The sequence below is a fragment of the Danio rerio genome, chromosome 22 (assembly GCF_049306965.1).
Source record: "Danio rerio strain Tuebingen ecotype United States chromosome 22, GRCz12tu, whole genome shotgun sequence".
In the NCBI taxonomy this organism is placed as follows: Eukaryota; Metazoa; Chordata; class Actinopteri; order Cypriniformes; family Danionidae; genus Danio; species Danio rerio.
Genome location: NC_133197.1, coordinates 30,447,501 through 30,475,013, shown reverse-complemented (window position 1 = coordinate 30,475,013; position 27,513 = coordinate 30,447,501). Strand labels below are relative to the sequence as shown.

At 37.1% G+C, this 27,513-nt stretch overlaps 1 protein-coding gene across 5 annotated transcripts; it reads left to right on the top strand.

The window, feature by feature from the left end:
• Positions 1-123: 123 nt before the first annotated feature.
• adgrg7.1 (adhesion G protein-coupled receptor G7, tandem duplicate 1) lies at positions 124-20,402 on the top strand. 5 transcript variants are annotated; one of them, XM_073937483.1, is made up of 18 exons: positions 124-238; positions 2,926-4,560; positions 4,666-4,779; positions 6,624-6,727; positions 6,831-6,974; positions 9,954-10,054; positions 10,144-10,274; positions 11,315-11,419; positions 11,525-11,682; positions 12,323-12,484; positions 13,617-13,729; positions 13,807-14,135; positions 17,279-17,360; positions 17,447-17,605; positions 17,689-17,848; positions 18,236-18,415; positions 19,547-19,571; positions 19,943-20,402. In XM_073937483.1, exons 1-16 carry the CDS (start codon positions 205-207, stop codon positions 18,410-18,412), a joined length of 3,708 nt encoding a protein of 1,235 aa, XP_073793584.1. In that variant the 5' UTR covers positions 124-204; the 3' UTR covers positions 18,413-18,415; positions 19,547-19,571; positions 19,943-20,402. The 5 variants fall into 5 exon arrangements, 4 of the variants coding, with proteins under 4 accessions (XP_073793584.1, XP_073793583.1, XP_073793585.1 ...); XM_073937485.1 differs by lacking the exon at positions 2,926-4,560 and having other exon boundaries at positions 153-238; XR_012397851.1 differs by lacking the exons at positions 19,547-19,571; positions 19,943-20,402 and having other exon boundaries at positions 17,447-17,601; positions 18,236-18,573.
• Positions 20,403-27,513: the final 7,111 nt, after the last annotated feature.

The window sequence follows — 27,513 nt, the reverse complement described above, 5'->3', positions numbered from 1 at the left end:
ACTGTTATTATTGTATTGCATTTTTCTTGTTTATTCTTAGTTTAGCTCATTCTGTGATGCAAATTTCATTGGAAATGTAAGGCTACTTCCTTGACTGATGGACTTCCCACCCTTACTATGCTTTATAAACCTGGCCGTAACAAGAGCTGTTCACATTAGTAGTTTGTCTTACAGTACTTTTTTGTTGCATTCAATATCTGTGTAATGGATTATTTTCTGCTCTTAATGTTTGTCCCAGGTAAGGTTAAATTCTTATAATTGTTCAATATTTACAGGGTTAATGTTTAAATATATACACTAATACATTTAACATTGTTTTAAAATTAATAATAAACAATTTAAATGTTTTAGGAATGATTAATGCGTATGTATCTAAAAATGTTATGTATCTAAATGTTTGTACAACTCACAGTACTGATTGTTTGCTTGTTTTCTGGATGCATTTCCATGCTTTGGGTTTGTAATTCCTGCTAAAAAGATAAGCTTACTAATTTGACTAAAAAAAGGTACAGTGCAACACACTATAAACAAATAAAAACACTTTGCATAAATAGGACTGTAATATATTTGTAAACAAATTTCTGATGCCATGGGAGAACCATCTTTTTGTTTACTAGGAACTTTAAAGGTTTCAGTTCTTTAAATATTTAGGTCAGTCATTATTTTGATGTATAATTCCGTCTACCTGCTTTTAAAACCAAGTTCAACTGGGCTAGAGACTCTTATGGTATGCTTGTCAGATGTGAAAGCTTGGTTGTCTTTGAACTTTCTAGATTTTAATGACAGTAAGACTAAAATTATTTTGTTCGGCCCGTTGATTTCTTCCAGAGCACCGATAGTTAATCTTTAAAAATCAAGTTTTCTTTTTATGAAGCCCTGGGTTAAAAATCTTTGTGTTATTCTGGATGATTGGTTGAGCTCTGACAAACAGATAAATGCAGTGGTTAAATCTTGCTTCTTTCAGCTTCGACTTTTAAAAACAGTCAAATCTATTTTATCTGGAAAAATATTTGAAAAAAAAATCATGCTTTTATTACCACTAGATTGGACTATTGTAATTCATTATACTTTGGGATTAGTCAGAAAACCTTATCCCATTTACAAATTGTTCAAAATGCTGCTGCAAGGCCTTTAACGGGTACCAAGAAACATGACCACATTACACCAGTTTTATGTTCTTTGCACTGGCTGCCTGTGCACTATCAAGTCACTTTTAAAATGCTTCTCTTGGTTTTTAAATCTCTAAATGGCCTGGCACCTTCTTATCTGTCAGACATATTGATTGAGCGTCAGCCTGGTCTGTCTCTTCAGTCATCTAACCAGAGACTGTTATGCATCTCTACTGTAAGTCGAGGCTGAAATGCAGAGGTGACCGGGTCTTTGCAGTACCTGGTCCTAGGTTGTGGATTGCTCTGCCTCTCTGTATTAGATCTGTTTCATCCCTGTCTGTTTTTAAATCTAGACTGAAAACTTAACTCTTTGATTTGGCATTTTATCAATGAAAATTGTCTGTTTTAGCTAAAGTTTTATCTTTTTTCTCTGTCGTGATGTGTATTGTGCAGCACATTGGTCAACCTCTGGTTGTGTTTACCAGTGCTATAAAAATAAAATTGATTGACAATTCATGCTATTAACTATTATCTAGGACATTTAGCTCATAAACTACTAAATAGCTGTTTATTAATAGTTTGCACGGTAGTAGTTGGGTTTAGGTATTGGATAGGATTAGGGATGTGGAATAAGATCATTCTTTAAACGGTTAATATCTATAATATTAGGCAGGTATAGTAAGCCAGTAGGGCGGCATGGCGGCTTAGTGGTTAGCACTGCCGCCTCACAGCAAGAAGGTCCCTGGTTCAAGTCCTGGCTGAGCTAGTTGGCATTTCTGTGTAGAGTCTGCATTTTCTCCCTGTGTTGGCGCGGGTGCTCCGGTTTCCCCCACAGTTTAAAGACATGCACTATAGGTGAATTGGATCAACAAAATTAGCCTTAGTGTATGAGTGTGTGTGTGTGTGTGTATGGGTGTTTCCCAGTACTGGCTTGTGGCTGGAAGGGCATCTGCTGCATAAGACATGCAAGAATAATTGGGGGTTCATTTTACCGTGGTGATCCCTGTTAAACAAGAGACTAAGCAAAAGGAGAATGATTAAGCCAGTGGCTAATAGTGTGCATTGTAAAAAACTAATTAGTTTTTGTTTTAAACTTGAACAAAAACTTGTTCTGCTCTGTGATCTATCAATGTCAGTAAGTGAATGAGCTTTATTTTTTAATATATTATAAGCAAAACATAAATATGCACAGCTGATAACTTTATGGGATACAAAAATCAAAGACTGAATGAATGTTAAACCCAACATGAAACTTTACTGACAGGATGGTAAATAGTTTTCTTATTAGATTATTTTTGTTTTTATGTGCTGTCATTAACACAAATTCTACAAATTGTTTGTAGAGCTAGTAGTTTGAACTTTAACCACCGTTTGTTATTTCTAGTCATTTCCCCATAGGCAAATGAATCGGTCCTAAGTCCTACAATAATTACAGAAAATAGCTTACACATTGCAGAAAAAGGTGAATATGAGTCACCTTATAGAGGTGACAAAGTATTGGAAATACACACACACACAAAGAAAACTCAGGAGCTGAAGGCAGTCAAAATAGGTATAGAGGCATTCTTAATATATTTTTTAAGTCTTAATATTTTCAAGACAAAAATATCTAAAAACAATACACATAAAAAAACATTATTTTTAAATATAACTTGACATAATCTCTGTCGTTATTCAAAACTGTTTATTTCATAAAGCTTTTGTTATTAAATATAATATAATGTTTTTCTAATACACCAAATGTACTCACAATTCAAGAATCAGAATTTGGTTGCAGTTTGATACTTTAATCTGATGCTTTCTCTTTGTGAAACAGCTGTTTTTGGGCAGGATCAGATTTTAAATATGAATAATGAAAGCACTACAACATACTCTACAGCATTAGCCATTACAACAGTCAACCCATCAGCCACCGCAACAACAACTAATATGATTATCGACTTGACAACAGTTAGAACAACAGCATCTAGTTCACCAGTCAACTCCCCAATCACAAATACAACTGTCAATGCGGAAACAACTGATACAACAGTCACCACGGCAATGGCTAGTACAACAACAACTAGTTTAACAATGACTAGTGCAACTCTCTCCGTGACAACAACTAGTACAACAGCACTAAGTACACCAGTCAACTTGGCACCAACTAGCACAATTGCATCTAGTACACCAGTCAACTCCCCAATCACAAATACAACAGTCAATGCGGAACCAACTGATACAACAGTCACCACGGCAATGGCTAGTACAACAACAACTAGTTTAACAATGACTAGTGCAAGTCTCTCCGTGGCAACAACTAGTACAACAGCACTAAGTACACCAGTCAACTTGGCACCAACTAGCACAATGGCATCTAGTACAACAGCCCATTCAGCAATGAATAGTACAACAGCCAGTACAACAACCCCTACAGCACAGACTAGTACAACAACAACTAGTATAACAATGACTAGTGCAACTCTCAGCGTGGCAACAACTAGTACAACAACATTAAGTACACCAGTCAACTTGGCAACAACTAGCACAATGGCATCTAGTACAACAGCCTTTACAGCAATGACTAGTACAACAACAACTAGTATAACAATGACTAGTGCAACTCTCAGCGTGGCAACAACTAGTACAACAGCATTAATTACACCAGTCAACTTGGCAACAAATAGCACAATGGCATCTAGTGCAACAGCCCCTACAGCAATGACTAGTACAACAGCTAGTACAACAACCACTACAGCAATGACTAGTGCAACTCTCAGCGTGGCAACAACTAGTACAACAACATTAAGTACACCAGTCAACTTGGCAACAACTAGCACAATGGCATCTAGTACAACAGCCACTACAGCAATGACTAGTACAACAGCTAGTACAACAAACACAACAACTACTAGTGCAACAACCACTACAGCAATGACTAGTACAACAGCTACTAGTACAACAACCACTACAGCAATGACTAGTACAACAGCTACTAGTACAACAACCACTACAGCAATGACTAGTACAACAGCTAGTACAACAACCACTACAGCAATGACTAGTACAACAGCTAGTACAACAACCACTACAGCAATGACTAGTACAACAGCTACTAGTACAACAACCACTACAGCAATGACTAGTTCAACAGCTACTAGTACAACAACCACTACAGCAATGACTAGTACAACAGCTAGTACAACAGTCACTACAGCAATGACTAGTACAACAGTCACCACGGCAATGACTAGTATAACAACAACTAGTACAACAGCAACTAGTACAACCGTCAACGTGGCAACGACTAGTACAACTTCATTTAGCACAACAGTAAACGCAGCAGTGACTAGTACAACATTCAGCGCAGCAGCAGCAACCAGCCCGAATCTGGTGTGTGAAAACAGTGGGACCTTTCAAAAAGGGATCTGCCTCTGCCCAGACGGTTGGACTGGAACTACCTGCAACATTCGTAAAAAAACTCATTAAATCTATTGCATGATTCTTTGGTGTAAAAATGTTTTTCAAAATTACTAACCTTACTTTGCATGGTGTTTTCTTATTTTTTCCCCCACAGCAAATTTCTGCCCTGGACAAACATTCCCAACACCCAATGCATTCACTTTTCCAAAAACTGTCTTAGGCCAGTTTGCATCCTCAGTAGAGCAGTGTCCATCAAATACACCAAATGGTATTTCACTCTCTTTACTACGTGCTATTTACATTTAAAACACTTTAAATATCTTTTATCTTTCATATATATACCTGCACACTAGATATTGCATACAGCCCATGAGCATGCATCAATACGGCCGCCATATTTGTACAGTGCTTCCAGGACAAATGTTATTTAACCATACTAGTCAAGAAAAGACTAAAGCCAATCTGAAGATGCTAGACATTGGCGCTGCACACGCTTTTAGTAATTATCAAACAAAGAAAACAAAGCAAAAAGACACTATTTCATAGGTAAGATTTCGCTTATGTTATGAACTTTTGTGCTAAAGTCGCGTTATTGATAATAATGCAGTAACTGCTTTCACCCTAACCGTACGTTCACACCGGAAGCGGCGAGAGCGTCCAAGGTCGCTCTGGCCGCCCTGGCGACAACGCTCTCTGCCTTCAGCTCCTGCGGCGAGAGCGTCAAAACTCGCTACATTAATCTCATATTTAAAGGAGCCGTTGCAGCATATCAGTTACATTCCTGCATAAAACATGTTTCTAGCGTGAAAATGTTGCGCACTTCTTATCAAATTCATACAACAATGGAAGATCAAGTTGCGTGTGGTGTGGCTTTGCTCTATTTATCCAATATGTGTCCATATGTCTGAAATATCCTGAAGCAGCTGTACTGTTTTGTATTGTCACATCGCGTGAGATTCCCGCTTTTTTAAGATAAATTTATATAACATTAATGAACATCAGTAACTCGCCAGTAACTTATTTAATGTATGTTCCTGTAGGAAAAAATTGTAAATAATTGGAAATCCGGCGACCGCAATAATCAAACCCTTGGGAACAACTGTGGTCGGAACCAAAGTTCACAGGTCTGTGTTCTCTGAACTGCTATCAAGCGATGGACGTCTTCATTCTGATTGCTTGCCGCCGAACCGCGTCATAGCTCATTACCATAAAGTTGACTTCATTTCAACTCTCCTCGATGCTCACGCCGGCGAAGACGCACCGCGCTGCTCCTCGCCGCTTATCGCCGCCAGCTCTCATTGAAAATGAATGTCTTCCGGCTACTTTGACGCTCTTGCCGCTTTCGGTGTGAACGTACGGTTAGGCAAAGAAGCACCAACTTGCACTAAATTCTAGGCTTATGCTAGTTTGGTTGAATAAAATCTGCAAACAATTTAAAGGAAATACTGTATGACAAAAAGATGCTGATGCTAGAAACTTGTATTATTGTTGGCTAAGTTCAGGAACATTAGTTTTTGAAGTATAACTTATAAGGGTGCCTGATAACATAACAGTGCCTGCGCCTCAATGTGCAGACTGTCCATCCTAAATTATTGAATATTACAAATGTTATATACCATTTCAATCAGAAAGGTGGATATGCACATTGAGACAAAGGGATATCGATGGTTAAAGCGAATTGTTTATAACAGAGATTCATTCACAAACAAACTGCTCCCGCCGTTAGAATTAGAAGTAAAAGCAGGGGAGGGGTTGTGTTTCATGACATGGATGAGATCACATTTAACATGGTGGATAATACACTTCCATGCACACAAACACACACACTCTTTGTCGGCAATTTCTGTACGTTCATTTATCTATCGATATAAAAAAAGGAATGTATATTTAAAAATATTTGCATACTGACCACTGGGAAAGCTCCTGATCATAAATGTATGTATATATGTGTATATATCTCTGGCTCTGGATGGCCAGTCCTACACAGCACCTTGGTCCCACATTCATTTCAAAGGAGCGCTGCCCTGTAATAAAATGGCAGCTCTATTGATGCTTTGTTTTCAAGAGACAACAACAGCATAGGTGATATCTAATGTAGATCCATTTTTTCAGCTGGAATCCCTCAAGCCTCTGCACTCTGTAATATTATCACTCGCACTTTCGAGCCTCCAAACCAAGTAAAATGTAATTTGACCCTGGACAGCATTAATGCAGATGTAAGTACTGATCTCAAATGAATTGTCATAGCTAAAGTACATCATGTTGCATCGTATGAAAACAAAGAAAGGTCTGATTGCTGATTGCATTTTGTAAATTAAGGTTCCTGGAGCTAATTTGAATGATAAAAAAGTTTTGGCCTCCAGTACGCAGATCCTCACATCCATACCAGAGCGACTGACGTCCCAGAACATCACGAATGCTGTTAAAATTACTCACTTCCTGCTGTCCAACCAACAAACCACGGTAATTATTAAGCCTGAAAGTATTCCACTCTGCACCCACCACAAGTGTTTAAAGGACACTAATATGTAATAGACCATTGTTTCCCAACCATTTTCCTGAAGGCACACCAACAGTAAACATTTTCAACTTCTTTCTAAACAAACACACCTAAATCAACCCATCTGAACATTAGAAGAGACTCCAAAACCTCAAATGATTGGGTTGGATAAGGTAGACATCTAAATATGTACTGTTGGTGTGCCTCTAGGAACATTGCTGGGAAATACTGTAATAGACATCTTGGGCTAATTTGGGCTGTCATTAAAAATAGATCATCAAAGAGACAGATTGAACAAACTTCACACGCATGTAGCCATTTATTATTGTCTATTTGATTAACTAGTCCAGTTTGGCACTACTGATAAATGCTTATTTGATTGATGCTTGATAGATTAGATTGACATGCCAAATTTAGCCTTGTTTTAGCCAAAATGTCTATTATTAAACATCTATGAGACATAAAAGATGCAATTTATAGAAAGTTACTTTTAAAATGTTTTAGACATATTTTGGGTTATAAAAGTTAGAGCGTTTAGAGCCTATTTATAATAGTAAACGTGTAATCGAATAAAATAGCAATACAAAGTTGAACCATTTCTTGTTAATATCTGTTGTTAGCCGTGTGTAGCTGAGAGTTTACCATAATTTGCACGTTATTTTTCATATGCTGCACATACAGAGACACATCTTTCAAACCTTAACATAAAATAACATACTAATTTGACTTAGTTCACCACAGAACACAATGCATTACGTCCATTACGTCCAGTTGGAAAACAAAAGTTAAAGGGTTAGTTCATCACAAAACAGGTCGGGCACCCCATCAGGAGCTTAACACACTCTAGCCCAATACTACAGTAGATATCAACAAAAAATTTCAACCCAAGCTCGTTATGGATGTGTACCCCTATACATTTCTGGAGAGCACAAAATACGTCCCAGAAGGTAAATTTTTTTGCAGTTTTTTGTTTTCACGAATCCCCTAGAGGCCGCTGTGTATCACTTTTCAGATCTCAAATATCTCTTGCGAGTACTATTCGCACCTGCTCTTTAGGCATAAATCCACCAGAGGCTGCTGTTGACTGAAGGACCAAATTATTGACTGATCGCTCCGACCACACCCTTTTCTTAACCGAGTGTTTTCAAAAGCCCCGACTAACCCACTCACCGCCTTCTCTAAACCCAATTAACTGTTTTCAAAAGTAATCTTGGGCTTTCGCGGTCATCTTATTTTTACAAGGTTTTCAGATCTTACCACATTCTCACACTGTTATTTACTTGTTTATTTTATTTTTTGCCTTTTGTTTTTGTTTCACCTGCTTTATGAAACTGTTCTTTGTCAGACTCATACCCTGTCGTCGCTGTCAACTCCTCTTTGTGTCTCAAGTTCACCAATGTACGCAACAAGCCACTGGGCAAACTGGTAACAGTGGAAAATAAGCCACAAGCCGTCGGCGGCATCATCCCACCCCGTAGCTTATTTAAAGATGATATGCAGCCATACATAGCTCTGGCTACATAATTCAGGTTCTCTAGAAATGTATACAGGGGTACGTTTTCACAGTGAGCCTCTGTTGCAATTTTTGAATTCTGATTTATAACAGAAAACAATCATTGTGAAACATGACCATGCTCTTTAAGAACAACCTATATGCTGGATCATTTACCAGATGAATTAAAGTATTGCAATTTTAACCCATTCAATCAGCATTAGACGAAAAATATCTTTGGCATAGTGTGTTGAAGGGCGACGCAGGGGCGCAGTAGGTAGTGCTGTCGCCTCACAGCAAAAAGGTCGCTGGTTCGAGCCTCGGCTGTGTCAGTTGCCGTTTCTGTGTGGAGTTTGCATGTTCTCCCTGCATTCGCGTGGGTTTCCTCCGGGTGCTCCTGTTTCCCCCTCAAGTCCAAAGACATGCGGTGCAGGTGAATTGGATAGGCTGAATTGTCCGTAGTGTATGAGCGTGAATGAGTTTGTATAGGTGGGTTTTCAAGGGATAGGTTGCAGCTGGAAGGGCATCCACTGCATAAAACATGTGCTGAATAAGTTGGCGGTTTGTTCCGCTTTTGGCGACCCCAGATTTAATAAATGGACTAAGCCGAAAAGAAAATTAATGATGTATAAAAAGTGTGTTGATTTCTCTGCACAACACCCAAAGCACTCAGAAAAGCATCAGCACACCTTTACCAAACTGTTTTGCATCATTCCATGCAGTAAAAGAAAACATTTAGCAGCTCTGAGTAGAACAAGTGGGAGATGCAATTGGGCCAGCAGTACTTAACATAATAGTGTCAATCCAAGTGAAAACGTCAATCAGAGAGTGACACTTGAAAAGTGGCAACTCACAGGTTTCAGTAGCAAAGTCAGTTCTTACACACAAAATCCAACAACTTCACTTGGAGCTCTCCATTGTAATCTTTGTAAATATTAATTTATGCATTCAAAGCATATTGTATATTGTGAGCCACATAACTTTTCCATTACGTTAATCTCCATACCTACTGCACACACTGAAAAACCATGCATTTTAACATTCCTTAGTGACTGATATAACTACAACTGATCACACATCTACTTTAAAGCAATGCATCAGTTATGTATAGAATACAGTAAAGCGTTAAGTATGGGATACAATAAAATGTTTGTTTTGGAACAACATAAGTGTGAGTAATTTTCATTTGTTGAAGAACTAACTCTTCAAGTTTAAATCATTTCACTTTCATTCCTAATCTAAAAAGGCTGGGCTGTTTCTAGACAAATTGGGGTAAAATATGGAAAAGTGCAACTGTCGGGCTACAAATAAATGTAAAAAATGTAATCCACCTGTTAGATTTGTCCATATATTACTCAAATATGTCTTGAAACTGTGAAACTCTATGTGTAGAATGTATAGATGGATGTTCTAGCTTCTTGTTGTCCGTTCTCATTCATTTCCCTCACAGGACCAGAATGATATTGTTGTATCAGCAGTGGCCACGGTCAGTCAACTCCTAAGCACAAGGGAAGAAATATTCTCTTCAGTCAGCCGTTCTGCAGTTTCCCTGTAACAAATCATTGCACGACATACAGAACCATTTCATATACAACATTCACATGGACTTTTTTTTGACTTGCTTAATTGTGTTTGTTCAGACTAACGCAGACTCTTCAGAAAATTTCTTTAAGTGAGAATTCCAGTCCACTGTTGGTGCAACCGAATATCGCAATGCAGTCACTAAAGGGGCAAACGGCAATCCGACACGTGCAATTAACGTATTTTAAAGGCAAGTGTGTGAAGATTTTATAGTAAGGCTGCACGATTAATCGAGGGTATTTTTCATGTGCATTTTGTCAGTAATACCAGTTCTGTAATCAGCTGTAAATCTCCAGCACCTGCTTTTAGATGGAGCAGTGTTTACTACACAGAGGCAGATAGTGTATTTAAGTTGGAAAATTTCATTCAAGTGTTAACCGCCACCACAAATTATTATTAAGAGTGGGAAACTGTATATGATTTATGGTTTTTAAAAGGAGGCATGGCACCTAACCCCACCCCTAAACCCAACCGTCATTAGTGGATGAGCAAATTATACTAAATTGTACGAATAATACTGAATGAATTCATATGAATTACCCACTAAATCTAAAATCCGTGAGATAGCGTTTATATATAAAAAGCGTTAATATATAAAATATATGTTATTAGATATAGATCAGTGGGTACAATTATTGTATGCAAAATAAACTCGAGGATATAATTGAAGAAACACATTTGATGCAAAAAAAATTTTATCTTCGATTTCTATAAGCAGAGTTAAGAAACCCTGCTCTTTTGTCTTGTAATAGTTAACAAACCCTCCTCCATTGACTTGTCAACTTATAAGTTTGAACGTCCCAGGAGGACTTGAATGCACTACCCAGGCTCATTATGGATATGTACCACGTATACATTTATAAAGAGCGCAAAATAAGTCCCAGGGAGTGTTTTTTTTTTTTTTTTTTGCAGTTTTTGTTTTCGCAAACTTACCAGAGGCCGCTGTGTATGCTTTTTTAAATTTTAAAATTCTCTTAATTATTATGGCTTTAGGACATATTTGCAGGTTCCTTGCAAAGAGTACCCTCTGGCCTTTGGAGGATATTTACTACTGATCACAGAACTAAATTACGATTTTGATTTTATTTTGATTTGATGTGCAATCCTATTTGGAGTTTAAAAATACATCTTACAAGAAAATAAGGATGAATAGAACCTTAATAAATTAATGAACAGGGGGTTGGATTTTTAACATGCTACTTACAGTCATATTTACCTTTATTGCTCCAGGTCAAAGCGACAACTTTTTACCTGACCGAATTAAACTACAAACAACACAGACTGAGATTTTCAAAGATGTAATAGACCTTCAAATGAACATCGCATTTAATCAAGGCAAGGCTTAATTTTGACTTTTTTCTTTACTTAATTTGGGAGGCATTTCAACATTAAAGGATCTGTTGAGAGGGATGTCTGTTATTACATTTTGCTCTTTTGTAGATTTCAATAAAGATATTGGGTTCGTCCTTTATGACAATGATCGGTTCTTCCAGTCAAACAGCTTTCAGCCTACTCTTGATACCAAGAGAAGAGTGATATCTGCCAGCCTTCCAGAAATTACTGAACTTGATCAAATTAAGTTTACATTCACAGAATCGGTGAGAAGCTAGTCTAACCTTCATTACCTTCTTGGGTACCCTTTTGTGATTTGTGCCATACAGTAGGGTTGTCACGATACTGGTATTTAGTACCAATCTGTACTAAAATGTTAAAAGCATCCATTTGAGTGCTGTCAAAAGTGTTAGTAAACAGCGCTGATTTGCCATTGTGTTCACATGCTCAACAGAAATGACTGTGATTGGCCGTGACTGTCTTCAGTTCACCAAACTCACTGCTGTTTTCTGAGTGTAAACACAGATAAAGGGACACTGGAGCATTTTAAAGCCGCAATTCATTAGCGAATCGCTTATACTGTATGTCAGCTTTTAGACAAACCAACTGATCGACGATTTTGAAATGCTTCAGTGTCCCTGTATCTGTGGTTACACTCAGTAAACAGTAATGACACAATGGCAAATCAACTCAGTTTAATAATGCACTTAGCACTCAAATGTTCACGATATATGGACGTGTTTAAAATTTCATTATCGACTGCTTTTGCATTCATGACAACCCTAGCATACAGTACTAATGAAAATAGAATGAATGAAATACCATATTTCAACTAATTCTCACATACCACTGATAGAGAATTGAAACTGATAGGTCGACATGTGTGTGTATTAATTAACCTTTCAGGCAGATTCCACAATGTCCCTTAATGACTTTGCATGTGTATTTTGGAGTTACTCTAAAAATGACTGGAGCCCAGATGGCTGCTTCAAAACAACAGGCCCATCAGGTCAGGCAGAATGCAGATGTTTACCTAAAACTGTGAAGACAAACTTCGCCATTCTGATGGTAAGAGAAGGATTTAAATATTACTTGACTTAAATGGCCAGTTAAAACAAAGGTTTTGTATTTTTCCCTGTAATTCCACAAAATAACACAAATAATATGTAACTAGTCACGCTTAAAAATAAAGGTTCTTTCTTGGCATTTACGCTTCAGTGAAGTGTCTTCAATAGCCTTTTAATTCCACAAAATGTTTTTTTAATAGTGGTGAACCCCTTAACTGTCACTGTCCCACCACCGGGACACTAATTTCCATAAATACTTGCAAACTTTTTTTGCCATTAATTCTATTTCAATCACATCAAACTAAATATCGTTGGAAAGGTCCAAGACTTTTGTATAAACATTTTACCAGTTTTTTTAATTTTTTTTTTTTTTACATACAATACAAGAGCAAGCCTAATTTACTGTTTAATTTTAAACCATAATATTGTAGTCTAAGCATAGAGCAATCATAGGCTTGCTCTTGTATGTTTACCAATGAAATCTGGAGGTTGTCTGGTAGTCATGTCAGGTACTGCAGCCAAACAAAATCTTACCGAAAGCTTTGACATATCAAACTAAAATTTAGAATAACCTTTGTACAGATATGTAGCTTTGATTTTCTGTCAATTTTAGGCTACAACATTTTCATGACTATGTTCAAAAAGTGGGGGCGTCGTTTTTTTTTAAATTTTCCTGTAGATTAAGAAACTCTTTTAAGAATGATTCATTGAAGTATTCTTTGGGAAACCAAAAATTGTTCTGTGACATTGGAAGTATGCTATTTAGTTAAGTGTAGAAAGTCTACTTTTGGTTCCCAAAAGAACCTTTAAGTGAATTCAACATTAAATTTGACATCAATTGATCTCAATGAACAAATGATGCCAATACAGAACCTCTATTTTCCAAAAGGCTCCTTAATCCTAATTGGCAAAGAACTATTTATTTTACTTTAATTTACAACGATTTCAATATAATATTTTTTTCACCAAAGTTTTGTAATAACCCACAGTAACACACAGATTTTTTTCCAATGGCTATTTTAATGAGTGCTCTATAAAGGGTTAAAGAACTATTTACTAACAAACAACTATTTAATTTCTTGATGCTGTGAATTGAAGTCCATTAACACCAGAATTTTCTGCATTTTCTGCAGTCCTTTAATATCAACTATCAGTATTCTGAAGCCTTGAGTTGGATCAGCATTATCGGCTGTGCTTTGTCTGTAGTGGGTCTATCTGTAACATCAGTGTACCAAATCATAACCAGGTAAAATCTTATTGATTTCCCAGTCTATCAAGGACACAGCTGCTGAGACATTGTTTTATATAATACCTTTGTTGCAGGAAGTCAAGAGGAACCAACCCTACTCTACTAGTGGTGAACGTCTGCATAAGCATGATGGTTTTCTACCTGCTGTTTATCTTTGGCATAAACAACCCTGTCAAACATCTGACTGTGGCAAAGTCTACCCAAAACATAGTTCCTGCGTCTGACTACCACACTTACCCAGACCAAGGTCCCTGTACGGTGTTTACAGCTCTGCTTCAGTTCTTCCTCTTGGCTACATTCACTTGGAACACTCTGTATGGTTTTAATGTGTTCCTCCTCTTCAAAAACCAAGTGTCAGGAACACCCACATGGTTTCCAAAGGTCGCCTTGCCTGTTGGATGGGGTAGGAGACATTAAATATGTACAAAACATGAATGTGTTGTTGAATTAAAAATGGACCCTTCTGACTACAGCATAAACAAGTTGCTCAAATAGTTTTGAATGGGGAAAATGCAACTGTCAAAATGGCTGCTACCAAAGGAAGCCTCGTTTTGTAGTCCAATGTAGAGTCAATCATTGATTGCTATAGACCAGGGGTGTCCAAACTCAGCCCTGAAAGGCCGGAGTCCTGCATAGTTTTGCTTCAGCTTCCTTAAACACCCCTTTCCTAAAGTTTCTAGTATACCTAAAAAGAGCTTGATTAGCTGGTTCAGGTGTGTTTAATTAGGGTTGAACTAAAGAATGCAGGACACCGGCCCTCCAGGACCGAGTTTGGACACCCCAGCTATACACCAGGGATGTTAACAGTAACAACAGTAACAATTCTGTCTTATTCATTCAATCATTCATTCATTTACTTTCAGCTTATATATTCAGATTATTTTTCAGGGGTACGAGCTTAACGAGCTGCCAATTATTGTTTTACATAGCGGGTGCCCTTACAGCCGCAATCCAGTACTGGTAAACACCCATACACTATTACATTCACACACTCATATCCACGATGGTCAGTTTAGTTTATCCAGTTCAAGTATAGCGGATTCTTTTGGACAGGGGCAAAACTGGAGCACCCGGAAGAAACCCACACCAACACAAGGAGAACAAGCAAACTCCACACAGAAATGCAAACTGGCTTAGCCAGGATTTAGACCAGTGACCTTCTTGCAGTGAGGCAAGCGACAGAGTCACCACTGAGCCACCATACAGCCCTCCCAACTTATTATCTGTTTTGCATTTTTAACTTTCATAGCTTCCGAGAATTCAAAAAGGTCCAGATATGGATCAATAATATTATGACAGCATCATCTTGTTGCAGTTAGGAAACATTTTGAAAATAAGCAGGAAATGTTCATGGACCAATGACATCACATTGAAATGATCTATAGATTCGTGATTTTCCTTTCCAATGGCTCGGTGTGTTGTTTCCGACACTTTTTGGGGTTTCTGGGGTCACCAAATGGGCTGGAATCTTATCAAATATTTTCCAGATACATGAGAAACGATCTACATGATGCTTCAAATATGTAAATAAACTAATTGCACTTAAAACAAGTGTTCTCTGGTTTGGTAAACAATATTAAATGATCGAAAGGAACAGTACGTCCCATCTGATTTCACCATTTCACATGACAGCAATTATGTATATTGGTCACAAATGTGCGAAAACTCAGTTAACATCTAGTTGTGTGAAACTGACCTGCTGTGATATTTTCCTTCCAGTGAGAAAAAGCAATTTTAGATTAGATTAAACTTTATTGTCATTACACGTGTACAAGTACAAGGCAACAAAATGCAGTTTAGGTCTAAGCAGGAGTGCAACAGCAAGTGCAGGATAGAGGTATAAGTTATAAAGTGCAATTATAGAAAAACGATGGGAAATATTTACAGATAAACATTACATACAGTATGTATTTACTATGATCAGAGATTTACAATCGATGAATATATGTACAGGTTGCTGTTAATAATCAGAAGTATGCAGATATATATGAACATGATTTCAAATGATTATACAGTGGGTATGTACAATTCAAGATGAGTTAGGGCAATGAAGTGCAATGAATGTGTACAATTTTAAATGTGACTGTTGCTTATAGAGAGTATAGGTTATGAAGGGAGTGTGGGGGTGTATGAGGGGGGCAAAATAGTCAGCTCTGGGTAAAAAGCTGTTTCTCAGTCTACTGGTTTTTGTCCGGGGGAGCCTAAAGCACCTGCCAGAAGGCAGGATAGAAAACAGTCTGTGAGTAAGTAAAAAGAGTCCTTAAGAATACTGCGTGCTCAGTGCAAGAGTATTTCTTCTGGATTTCCTCGATGGCTGGAAGTGAGGTTCCTGTGAAGCAGGTTTCACCACCCGCTGCAGTGCTTTACGCTCAGCAACAGAGCAGCTTTCCTACCAGACTGTGACGCAGTTGGTCAGGATGCTCTCTATTGCGCAGCGATAAAAGTTCATCAAGACTACTAAGGACAACTGTTTACTCTTAAGTTGCCTTATGAAAAAAGAGGCACTGGTGAGCTTGACCAGGCTGGAGGTCCAGGACAGGTCCTTTGAGATGTGGGTTTGAAGGATGAGAATGGGATGATGTGAGCCTGTTAGTTCACAATAAGCTCCCTGGTCTTAGTGGCGTTAAAGAGCAGATTATTGTCTGTGCACCAGGTGGCCAGATGCTGTATTTGTAGGCAGTTACACTGAGGGAAAATTACCTCAGTTATAGCTAATCATTATCTAGATTAACTCATGTGCAGGTGACGTGGTGGCAGAGTAGGTAGTACTGTCGCCTCACAGCAAGAAGGTTGCTGGTTCGAGCCTGGGCTGGGTCAGTTGGTATTTCTGTGTGGAGTTTGCATGTTCTCCCCACGTTCGCATTGGTTTTCTATGGGTGCTCCGGTTTCCTCCATGTGTGTGAATGAGAGTGTATGGGTGTTTCCCAGTGAAAAGTTGCAGCTAAAAGGGCATCCACTGCGTGAAACATACGCTGGATAAGATGGCGGTTCATTCCGCTGTGGTGACCCCAGATTAATAAAGGGATTAAGCCGAAAAAAAAATGAATAAATGAACAATGTGTGCATGTCAAGTAATTATACACACTCAGAAATAAAGCTACAAGAGCTGTCACTGAGGCAGTACCTTTGGATAAATAAAAAAAGCAAGAGGTATATTAAGGTACAGCATATAATTGTGTAACTTACATTTGGTTTTTGGTACTAAAATGTACCTTTCTGTACAAATATGAATACTTTAGGTACAAACATGTAAATTTTGAAAAGGTCAGCAGTGACAGCTCTAAAACCTTTATTTCTAAAAGTGTAGGCAGAATCATGTTTTCAATTCATTGTCAAAGACCTGTGGGAGGTAAAACTGGGCCAACTGTGTGATTGAATAGTCTTCGCATATATTGACATAAGTTTCCCAGCACGGTGGTGGGATAGTCAAAAATTTTTGGTGCTTTATTCCGCTGTGGCAATCCTGATAAATAAGGGACTAAGTTAAATATAAGCCCTAAAGGTAAAATTATTTCTCCAGTATAATAAGCATCTCGTCATTTTTAGGTCTGCCAGCCGTTATTGTTGGCATTTCGTTGGGTTCCACCTACAGTGTAAAGGAGCCATTAGGTTACCGACAGGAAGAGTTGTAAGAAACAAATATTTTAAGTATTTTGACATTTTATTCATTTTAACGATTTAATTTATTCACATTTTTACATCTGTTACCTGCAGTTGCTGGCTGGCTGCACTAGACCACAATCTGAACTTCAGTATGGGGAAACCCATGTTTTGGGGATTGGTGCTCCCTTTACTGCTCATGCTGATCTCAAACGCAGCAATACTGCTGCACTTCTCGCACAACATCTGCAAGACAAATCCAAACTTAGGCAGGTAAGATAATTTTGGACTAAAAAAGCTTCATTTATCAAATAAAAGAAAAAACATTTCAAAGATAAACCTCTTCCTATGTGTAGGTCACGAAAAACCCCTCTAAAGAATAAGATTTTGAGTAGTTTCTCTCTGGCAGTGATGCTCGGCCTTTCCTGGTCCATCGGTTACATTTTGCTCATCGTCCGTGATTCATATCTGCAATTTCTTCTGACTGTGGTTTTCTGTGTCTTAAACACAACACAGGTATGTTTATTGTACACAAATGTATTAAAACAACTCATCTTTACTTTTATAGCGTTTTTACAATGGAAATTGTGTTAAAATGGATAGAACTCAAAATGCACCAAAAGCGTTAATATGCCAACCGATTTGATATAAATGGAATGACATTAAATTGACATCTAACATTGGTGTCTATAATCGATTACTGACCTGTCCTTTAATAAAAAAATTTGTTTCGTTTTTTTAAACGCCATTTTTGGATGTCAATTTTTTTATCAAATAAATTAGCATTTTTTACAATCTTTTTACAACAATGTCAGTTTGATATTGTTATTGTCATAAAGGTGCCCGTGCTAGGGAAATGAACACAAAATTGTGACTCTATGAACTTTCTGTCCATTTCTAAAGGGTGTTCAAATACTGATTTTATTCACTCTGAGGCCTGTACTGAAAGCGCATCCAGCTATTCTGGCAGCTCTGCGTCCATCAGCAATAAGCCTTCACAGGAGAACATTTTATTTATGGAAAAATAAGACACCAGATAGCCATGAAAGCTATATATCCACAGTGCAAAGCTCTGTCTGACAGGTAAAATATTATTTTGGGACTTTGCTTTCATATGCATCACATAAATAAAATATAATATTAATAGTAAAAAATGAACACCTTTCCATGTCTGAACTGTGCCTGTTTCAAGCAGGATCTGTCAATGCTTCAGCAGTTAATAAAGAAATAGAGGAATGTCAGCTTGTGTCTTGTACTGTACTGTATTTTCAGAATTGTCTCAGTGTTCATAAACTAAAAACAGTGGTTAGTTATGGTAACACATTATTTTGATGGTCTATTTAATTATCAGTAGACTGTCTGCTTAATCTCTTTTGATACTGCTGCTGAACAGACATTTAACTGACCATAAGAAACTTTGCAAGTACATGTCAACTTTCTCTAACCCTAACTCTAACCCCAACCTAACAGTACTTAATATTCTGAGGTATAGTTGGTATGTTGAGGCAATGTAACTTAAATTCAACAAACAAACCATCAAAATAAAGTGTGGCCTTAGTTACTTTACTTGAAACCAGTTAACCCTTAGTAACTTCAAAATGTACATTGACTTAGTTTGTATATTTATACACAGTTTGTTTACAGAATAATTTTAAAAGGCACCTATGATGAAAATCATCTTTTGTAAGGCTACAAAGAGTTGTAAAGAACTGTGTGTAGGTATAGTGTGTCCACAGTCATGTTGAAGTGATATTAAGTCAATAAGTCTCTGTTTTTAAAATTCCCTGATGTTAAAATAGGATCCAAATTTCTCTCACTTTGAGACCCAACGCAACATGATGTAAGAGTGATGTTCCCTGCCCACTAAATTAAATAACAACCGCCTATCAACAGGACTAATTTTAGAGCCTTCCTATAGCAGGACATACTATCTTTGTACACAATTCTAAAGACTTTTTTTTTTGTATTTTTTAATTTAATGGATGTCACAGTATTCAATGTGTTAGTAAAGATAGCATCCATACTGCTAGTTACTAAGGTCATTTCTGTTTGCATTTCGAAATAGAGAAGCATCAGGTAAGTTATTTGTAAATTCGTCTTTAGTGGACATGACAGGTCTACCAGGGCATTATATCTTGTAGAATTATAAATATGTAAAATACCAACTGTTTTCAATGAAATGGGATTGCTGTAACCTTAATTTTTATAATGTAGGGCCATTGGATATTATGGATTACAGGTACGTATCGCATGTTTATGCTCCACTAATCTAAATTTTAATTAGTCACTCCTATTTAAAAACATCTGCACAGACATTCCAGTCGATATACAACAAATGTAGTATTGCAATTAATAACTGAACTGATCTTAAATTCACGGCCTGATGACTCAGTTGTCAGACTTTTCAGTTTTAACTAATAAGTCAGAAATAAAATCAGAAAACTCTTGAAAAATTGACATAGGGGTATATAGATCCTGGGGGTCTATATACTGTAAGTAAAGCGAGAGATAATTTTTTTTTTTTAATATCTGGAAGCATGACATTTAACAAATAATCATTGAGGTTCTTACTGTAGTGTTTCTCACAAATGTGGTGTTTACCTGACACAGTTGGAGATTGAGGCACACTCTGACGGATGGGTGGGCAGGGAGATCAAGCAAAGGCACAGGCAACAAAAACAGCTACTTCGTGTTCAGAACAGAAAATTCCAATATTCTAAATTCCAATATTCTAAATTTTACAGACACATTCTGGAGACACAAAGGACTTATCTTTAAGCTTGAAAAAGGGGTAGGTACATCAAATTGCGTTCTACTTTGTAGAACAGTATCTTGATAAAGTATTAAGTTAGCAACTCACTTTTATACTGTATGATGGTTTATACTGTGTGTTTTATGCTATTCTGCAATATCATTGTCAGTTACTATTACTAATACTATTGTCATTTTCATGAGATTAACATGAAAATAGATTAACATGAATGAGATAACATTTTTTTTTTTTTTTTACAACTCAACAGTACTTATTGTTAACATATAACATTAATAAAATTACATTGTATTTGAATACATTTTTTCATTGTTTTTATTGAGGTCATATGTATAAGTTTATGGATTATCTGTTGTAAAATAACAATGCAAGCAATTGTTGCACTAAATCAAGGGAGTGTTTCCACTGGAGGGAGCCATACACAAAAAAATACATTTGTGAAACCTTGACGATCCATAAACTACTAAATGTTTATCAGAGACCAGGGACATTGAAGTGTATTTTAAAATAAAATACCAAATACCTCAATTTTATGTGTATCAAAATAAACTACAAAATACAGCAGCCACAACTGTATCAAAATAAAATATGGTATTTTATATTTTACAAAATACTTTTACAAGGGAGCATGAAATGTCTTCACCACCTACCTCAATTTTATGTGTATCAAAATAAACTACAAAATACAGCAGCCACAACTGTATCAAAATAAAATATGGTATTTTATATTTTACGAAATACTTTTACAAGGGAGCATGAAATGTCTTCACCACCCTTCCATCAATAGGCCTAATGGATCAGTCTCTTCACCAATAAACTGACTTAGTGAACTAAACAATGATTGACAGCAACAGCACTTCTCTGAGCAACTCATTCACCTCTACTCCTGTACATACTGTAGGTATTCATAAATCTTTGTTTCTCTTTAATTTTAATATAAATTTTGTACAAATTTCATATAGAAAGTCCTGTCTTGAAGATGTTCTCTTTAATCACTGTAAAAGCCATGTAATGCATATATTGAGTTTGGATATATATCTCTTTGTTGTGTTTCCATCATTGAGTGGCTAGTGAATTGACACTATGTCTTCACAGTTTTATATTTTAAAAGGGTGATCTATAATTATTCATTCATTCCTATTCCTTCGGCTTAGTCCCTTATTTTTTTAGGGTTCGCCACAGCAGAATGTACCACCAACTATTTAGACATGTTTTACACAGTGAATGCCCTTCCAATAACAACCCAGCACTGAGAAACTCGCTATACACTCTCACATTCACACACACACTCAAACACCAAGGCCAATTTACTTCTTCATATTCAGTTATGCTGCAAGTATTAGGACTATTCCCACTCATACACTATGGACAATTTAGCCTACCCAATTCACCTGTGCCGCATGTCTTTGGACTGTGGGGGAAACTCCGAGGAAAACCACGCGAATGCAGGGAGAACATGCAAACTCCACACAGAAATGCCAACTGACCCAGCCAAGGCTCGAACCAGCGACTTTCTTGCTGTGTGGCGACAGCACTACCTACTGCGCCACTGCATCGCCCCTAATTCCATCTCATTTCTTAAATAAAAATGCTAATGCATTGTACACTAAACTGCTGTTAAATACTACTGATCCTAGCATTGTGCATTAAACTATTTTCACTGATTGGCAAAAAACAGAAAGCACCGATCATAGGCTGCATTTTTATGATGTCATCATGTAGATTTTTCACAAAGTATTTGAAAATATTTTTAAAAAATACAAAACTACAAGACACTAAAGTATTTTAATACATAATATAAACCAATTCTCATAAACCCTATCAAAACTACAAATTACTTTTTTGCATTTGAAATATGTAATTAAATTACTTGTATCATAAATACTGCCCATCCCTGCTAGAGACCCATTGTTTATGCACATATTCATAGCTTAGTAATTTAATGTATTTGTTACACCTACATTTAAATCAGTGTATTATGCCAATATGATTTGCATATAAGAAAGATAAACTGCAACTTTTTGTAACGAAATTCATTAGAAAGTATTGTCAATGTAATGACTCTTGATGTGTCAGCTTGTTAAAGGGTACATCTTAATTTTTCTAGTAAAAAATTCAAAGAAATCTATCAAGAAGCATTGTCTTGATAAGTTAAATAAAATGTTTTGTTTTAGGAAATAGTCAAAAGTAAGTGATTTTTCTTTCTTTAAAAGAAGCAATTAATCTGCCAATGGTATTTAATCTTATTTCAGCATAAAACAATATCCTTTTACTTACCCCATTAACCGATTATATAGGCTTGTTTTAAGCCACCTAATGCTGTGATATTATTAGTGAAAACAAAATTTTTTTTTTCTAGAAAAGGATTCTTGATTTAAGATTATTTTTTTTAAGATATTTTGAGATATTTTTAATAGAAATAAGACTAAAACTAATAGCATTTTTGCAATGTTGGTTTGCCCTGTTCAGAATCAGAATCAGAAAGAGCTTTATTGCCAGGTATGTTCACACATACGAGGAATTCGTTTTCGTGATTGATCATCTACAGTGCAACAGCATTACAGAGACAGGACAAAAAAAAAACAGATAATAAATATATTTTAGAAATAGAAGTAAGTAGTAAATGCAAATATACAAATTGACAAGTGTATGTACAGCCATATTACTCTATACAATGTTATATCAGCAGCTGTTATGTGCAAATTAGCATGTAAAGTGTGTTATTAAATAAGTACATATGTGTATAAAAAAAGTGTATAGCAAGTAGTAATGTTTGTTCAATTGTTTCACAATTATCATCATCAAGTGTTCATTAGATGGATTGCCTGAGGGAAGAAGCTGTATCTGTGTCGGGCTGTTCTGGTGCACAGTGCTCTGTAGTGTTGACCAGAAGGTAAAAGTTCAAAGAAGCAGTGTGCTGAGTGTGATGGGTTCAGAGTGATTTTGGCAGCCCTTCTGCTTGCTCTGGATAAGTACAGTTCTTGGAGAGTAGGGAGGGTTGTACCAATGATTGGCTCAGCAGTTCGAACTAGTCGACGTAGTCTTCGTAGGTTGGATTTGGTAGCTGAGCTAAACCAGACAGTTATTGATGTGCAGAGGACTGATTCAATGATGGAGGTGTAGAACTTCAGCAGCTCCTTTAGGAGGTTGAACTTTCTCAGCCGACAAAAAAAGTACAGCCTCTGTTGAGCTTTTTTTGTCAATGAAGTCAAAGTTTCCCACTTCAGGTCCTGAGAGATGGTGGTGCCCAGGAACCTGAATGACTCCACTGCTGCCACAGTGCTGTTCATGATGCTTAGTGGGGAGAGAGCAGGGGTGTTTCTCCTGAAGTCCACTATCATCTCCACTTTTTTGAGTGTGTTGAGCTCCAGGTTGTTGTGACTACACCAGACTGCTAACTCCTTAACCTCCTGTCTGTAAGCAGACTTGTCACCGTCCTGAATGAGGCGAATAAGTGTGGTGTCGTCTGCAAACATTAGGAGCTTGACAGAGGAGTCATTTGAAGTACAGTCATTTTGTGTACAGGGAGAAGAGCAGTGGGGAGAGGACACACCCCTGGGGGGAGCCAGTTAAGATTGTGCGGGTACTAGATGAGAATTTTCCCAGCTTCACCAGCTGCTGCCTGTCCATTAGAAAGCTGTTGATCCACTGACAGACAGAGATCGCCATATATGAGAGAGTATGGGCATAAGAGTTGATTTGGGCAGGAGAAGTTTTAGGATGAAAGTGTTAAAAGCCGAGCTGAAGTCAACAATCAAGATCCTCACATAGGTCCTTGGTCTGTCTAGGTGATGCAGAACATAATGCAGTCCCATATTGATTGCATCATCCACAGATCTCTTTGCTCTGTAGGCAAACTGAAGAGAGTCCAGCGAGGGTTCAGTAATGTCCTTCAGGTTGGCCTGCACCAGTTTTTCAAAAGACTTCATGACTGCAGATGTTAGCGCCACCGGTCTGTAGTCATTTAGTCTTTTATGTTTGGGTTTCTTTAGGATGGGAATGATGATGGAGCGTTTGAGGCATGAGGGCACTTCACACAGCTCCAGTGATCTGTTGAAGATGGGGGTGAAGATGGGAGCCAGTTGGTCAGCACAGGATTTTAAACAGGCTGGTGTAAATGGTCTTGTAAAATGTAAAATGTCCTATACAAGTAAGTGAGTGAAATATAAAACATATATATATATATATATATATAAACCAGTTAGTTAGCATAAATTAAAGTTCACACTTAACCACAGTATTTCAAAACAAATCTGTATTTGTATTTCATAATTACATTACCAAATGCTAGCAAAAAAAAACACTCTGTCGAGGCCACTCAAAGTTTTTGTTATTAGCAAGTGCCGAGGTTTTGGAGCAGGTGCCAGACCATATGGGTTGTAACTTTCTGTCCTTTCAGAAACACAAGTCCAATATTATTCAGTCATAGAGTTAAGCATATAAATAAGACTTCTGTATAACTCATAATTCACTATTTATAGTTGGTAGTCCGCACAGACTAGGCGTTTTCTCTTCCTTTGTAGACGATGACCTCATGGCCGTCAGTGCGGTTCTGACCTGTTCGGTTCGGTTATGTGTGTGTGTTTGTCTGTATAGTAAAATGTGGATGTTAAATCGACCCAGGTCACAATCTCAATAACACTCGCAATTCCTTCATCTGCCGCAAGAGGGCGCACATAATCTGTTCAAGTCAACAACACCTCAAGTAATATTGATTTCCTCAAAACCTGTTGAACACATTTGTCACAGATGTGCCATTGAACAAACACGTAAACATGAAGGTATGTTGATTAAAAAGCACATAAACCTGCACATAACAGACCACTAAAAAGTTAAACCACCCTATATCAGAATCCTGTAGTTTGAGGATTGTCTTTGAGGAGCCAACTGGCTTAAAATGCCAATGCACAGCTAGTGTTTTTTTTAGCCAATGATGAACTTCGGTTGAAAGCTTTATGTGGCTATTTTCAATTTCATAAGGTTTCTGTTACAGCATGGATGTTGTAATGTAATTCAAATATAATTAGTTAAATACACGTAAGCATCCATTTGGTTGTTAATGCATAAAAAGAGACGAAAGACCACGTCAGTAGCAGCAGGCTAGTGCAAAAACTCCTTTGAAATTGCTGGGGTAAAATTAATCTCCATATTTTAAACACATGGATTGGAAAATATAATTTAATGCAGTGCTTCTTGCATGGTCTGATGCCCACTTTATGTTGTAATTAAGGCAGGCAGTGAAGATCTTAAACCTGGCTATTTTGTATTACAATTAACCTGAAGGCTGGCTGACTGAAATTAAAAGTATGTGTGCATATACACCAATATGTGAACTAGTTGTTTGGTCCTTAGAATGACTGGATTTGAGTACAAAGCAGCAGTTTCTCCTTTTTGGGTCACTGGTTTTATAGCTGTTGAAGTACTTACTGGCTAAAAAGTTTTTCGAAAATGGCTGACAACACACTTTTTTGTCCTGTTTTCTCGCCTCACAATTTACTGCAAAGATAATTAGATTTCCTTCTTCTGCCTACTTACTGTAGTTCTTGAACGTGTCTTTCTTTGAAAGAGAGCATCGTATTCTGGGAATTCTAGGTATCGTGTGTCTCTGTGATCTCAATTCATGACGGTAAGTGACCGGTTAGCGTCACTCTTAAGAGTCAAACACGTGCTTACACAAAAAAAGTACAAATATTACCGGCATCTGTCAGTATTATGGGTTTGTGTTGGCATATATTTTCATGATTTATGAGAGGGCAAATGGTTTGCTGTCAGTTTGGTGGTTCTTTTGACAGTGTTTTTAATAATCCAGATTTTTTTTTTTCTGTATGAAGGGTCATAAGACATAACTACTGCCATTTTAATAGTCATGTGAATGACGCACACACAATGTAGCTTATATAAAGAGTACAGATTCAAAAGTCTGAAATTTTAACTATTTTTGTGCTTACACTATGTCTAATAGGGTTTGTCATTGCTTCTAAAGTAAAAAAAATAAACATAAACATAGGAGGTCGATAAAAATGCTCACTTTAGAAGAAAATTTGATATAGTACAGTCCATGGCTTTTGAATCTGAAATCTTCACAAATATTTTATGTATGTATGTATGAATGTATGTATATGAACTGTATGTGTCTATGCATGTAAATCTAAAGCCTTATTATGCTTTTTTTTTTAAATCAATTAGAAATTATTTAAAACATTTTGCACAAATCTTTAATGTAAACAGCTAGGGGTGGACTATAGGACTGTTTGTGTGCAGTTGCATAGTGTTTTTTTTTATATAAAGTGAAATCATGGTGGCTCTGTGATTAGCACTGTCTCCTCACAGCAAGGTCACAGATTTGAGTCCCGCACTGTTTCCCTAAAGTTCATTCCACTATGGCGACCCTTGATAAATAAGAGACCAAGCTGAAGGAAAATGAATTAATGATTGAAGTGAAATCACTACCTTCTGGCCTGGGATACATAATGGAGCTTTTTGTTGTTTCAAATATTCATGTGAACTGGGGTTATTTTAAAAAAAAGTGTTGCCATCAATAGATGAGACAATGTAGATGTGTATCTTAAAGAAAGTATTTTAACATAAATTTTCATCATTTAAATGTGTAAAGAAACTGTTATGCTACTCTAAATTCCTCACTGACTATCAGAAGTTAGCGATGATTTTTATTTGACACTTCCAGTCACTTTTGAATTGCCGTTACATAATCATCTGCATGTTCCCTATTAAAGTCATCATGTGAATTCAATTATTCTAGAAGTATGATGGAAACACCTGTTTTCAGTTTTGTGTTGTCCGGAGGTGCTTTGGCAGTCTTTCTTTCTATCAGTCCCTCCAAATATGAGAAATGTTTTTGCAATCTCTTAAGCCAAAAAATGCAACAGTTATGAACACCGGTGGGTAGTGTTAAGTTTGTCTGCAGTGGTTCACACATAAACTACAATAGTTTTGATAATGCTGGGCCGCTGAGTAATTCAGCCGTCTTTGCCAGATATCCCTCTGCTTGTTTTGGTCGCTCAGCTGAGGTTCTAGTTCTGGGCTCAGAACCAGATTCGAAGATTTAGGGTTTACAGGACTATCCGAATCTATATGTTTGCATGCATGTACAGTATGCATGTGTGTTTTTGACTGCAGTTCAGCATGTGTTTTCAGAGATTTGTGGCATTATGAATCAGTTGCGAAGGTATGGGAAGCCACTATCCTGCTGTGAACCATGCTGGCATTTATTCAGGTTCTCCACCTTTGTTGTCTTTCTCTTCTTAGTCATTCGTCTCCGTTCCCATCTGATAAATCATTCAAAAAGCGATGAACATTAAACTCAGCTTACTCGTTCCCATGCCATTTGACATCAGCTTGTGTAGAGTAGAGTAAGATGAAGCAGATTACATCTCCTCAATGTTTCTGCCTT

Bases quoted from the DNA above. Each gene is read 5' to 3' on its own strand.
- adgrg7.1 (XM_073937483.1), top strand. From the start codon at position 205: ATGGATTATTTTCTGCTCTTAATGTTTGTCCCAG. The intron at 17,606-17,688 runs GTAAGATAATTT...TCCTATGTGTAG, and splicing joins ACAAATCCAAACTTAGGCAG to GTCACGAAAAACCCCTCTAA. The intron at 17,849-18,235 runs GTATGTTTATTG...CCATTTCTAAAG, and splicing joins GTGTCTTAAACACAACACAG to GGTGTTCAAATACTGATTTT.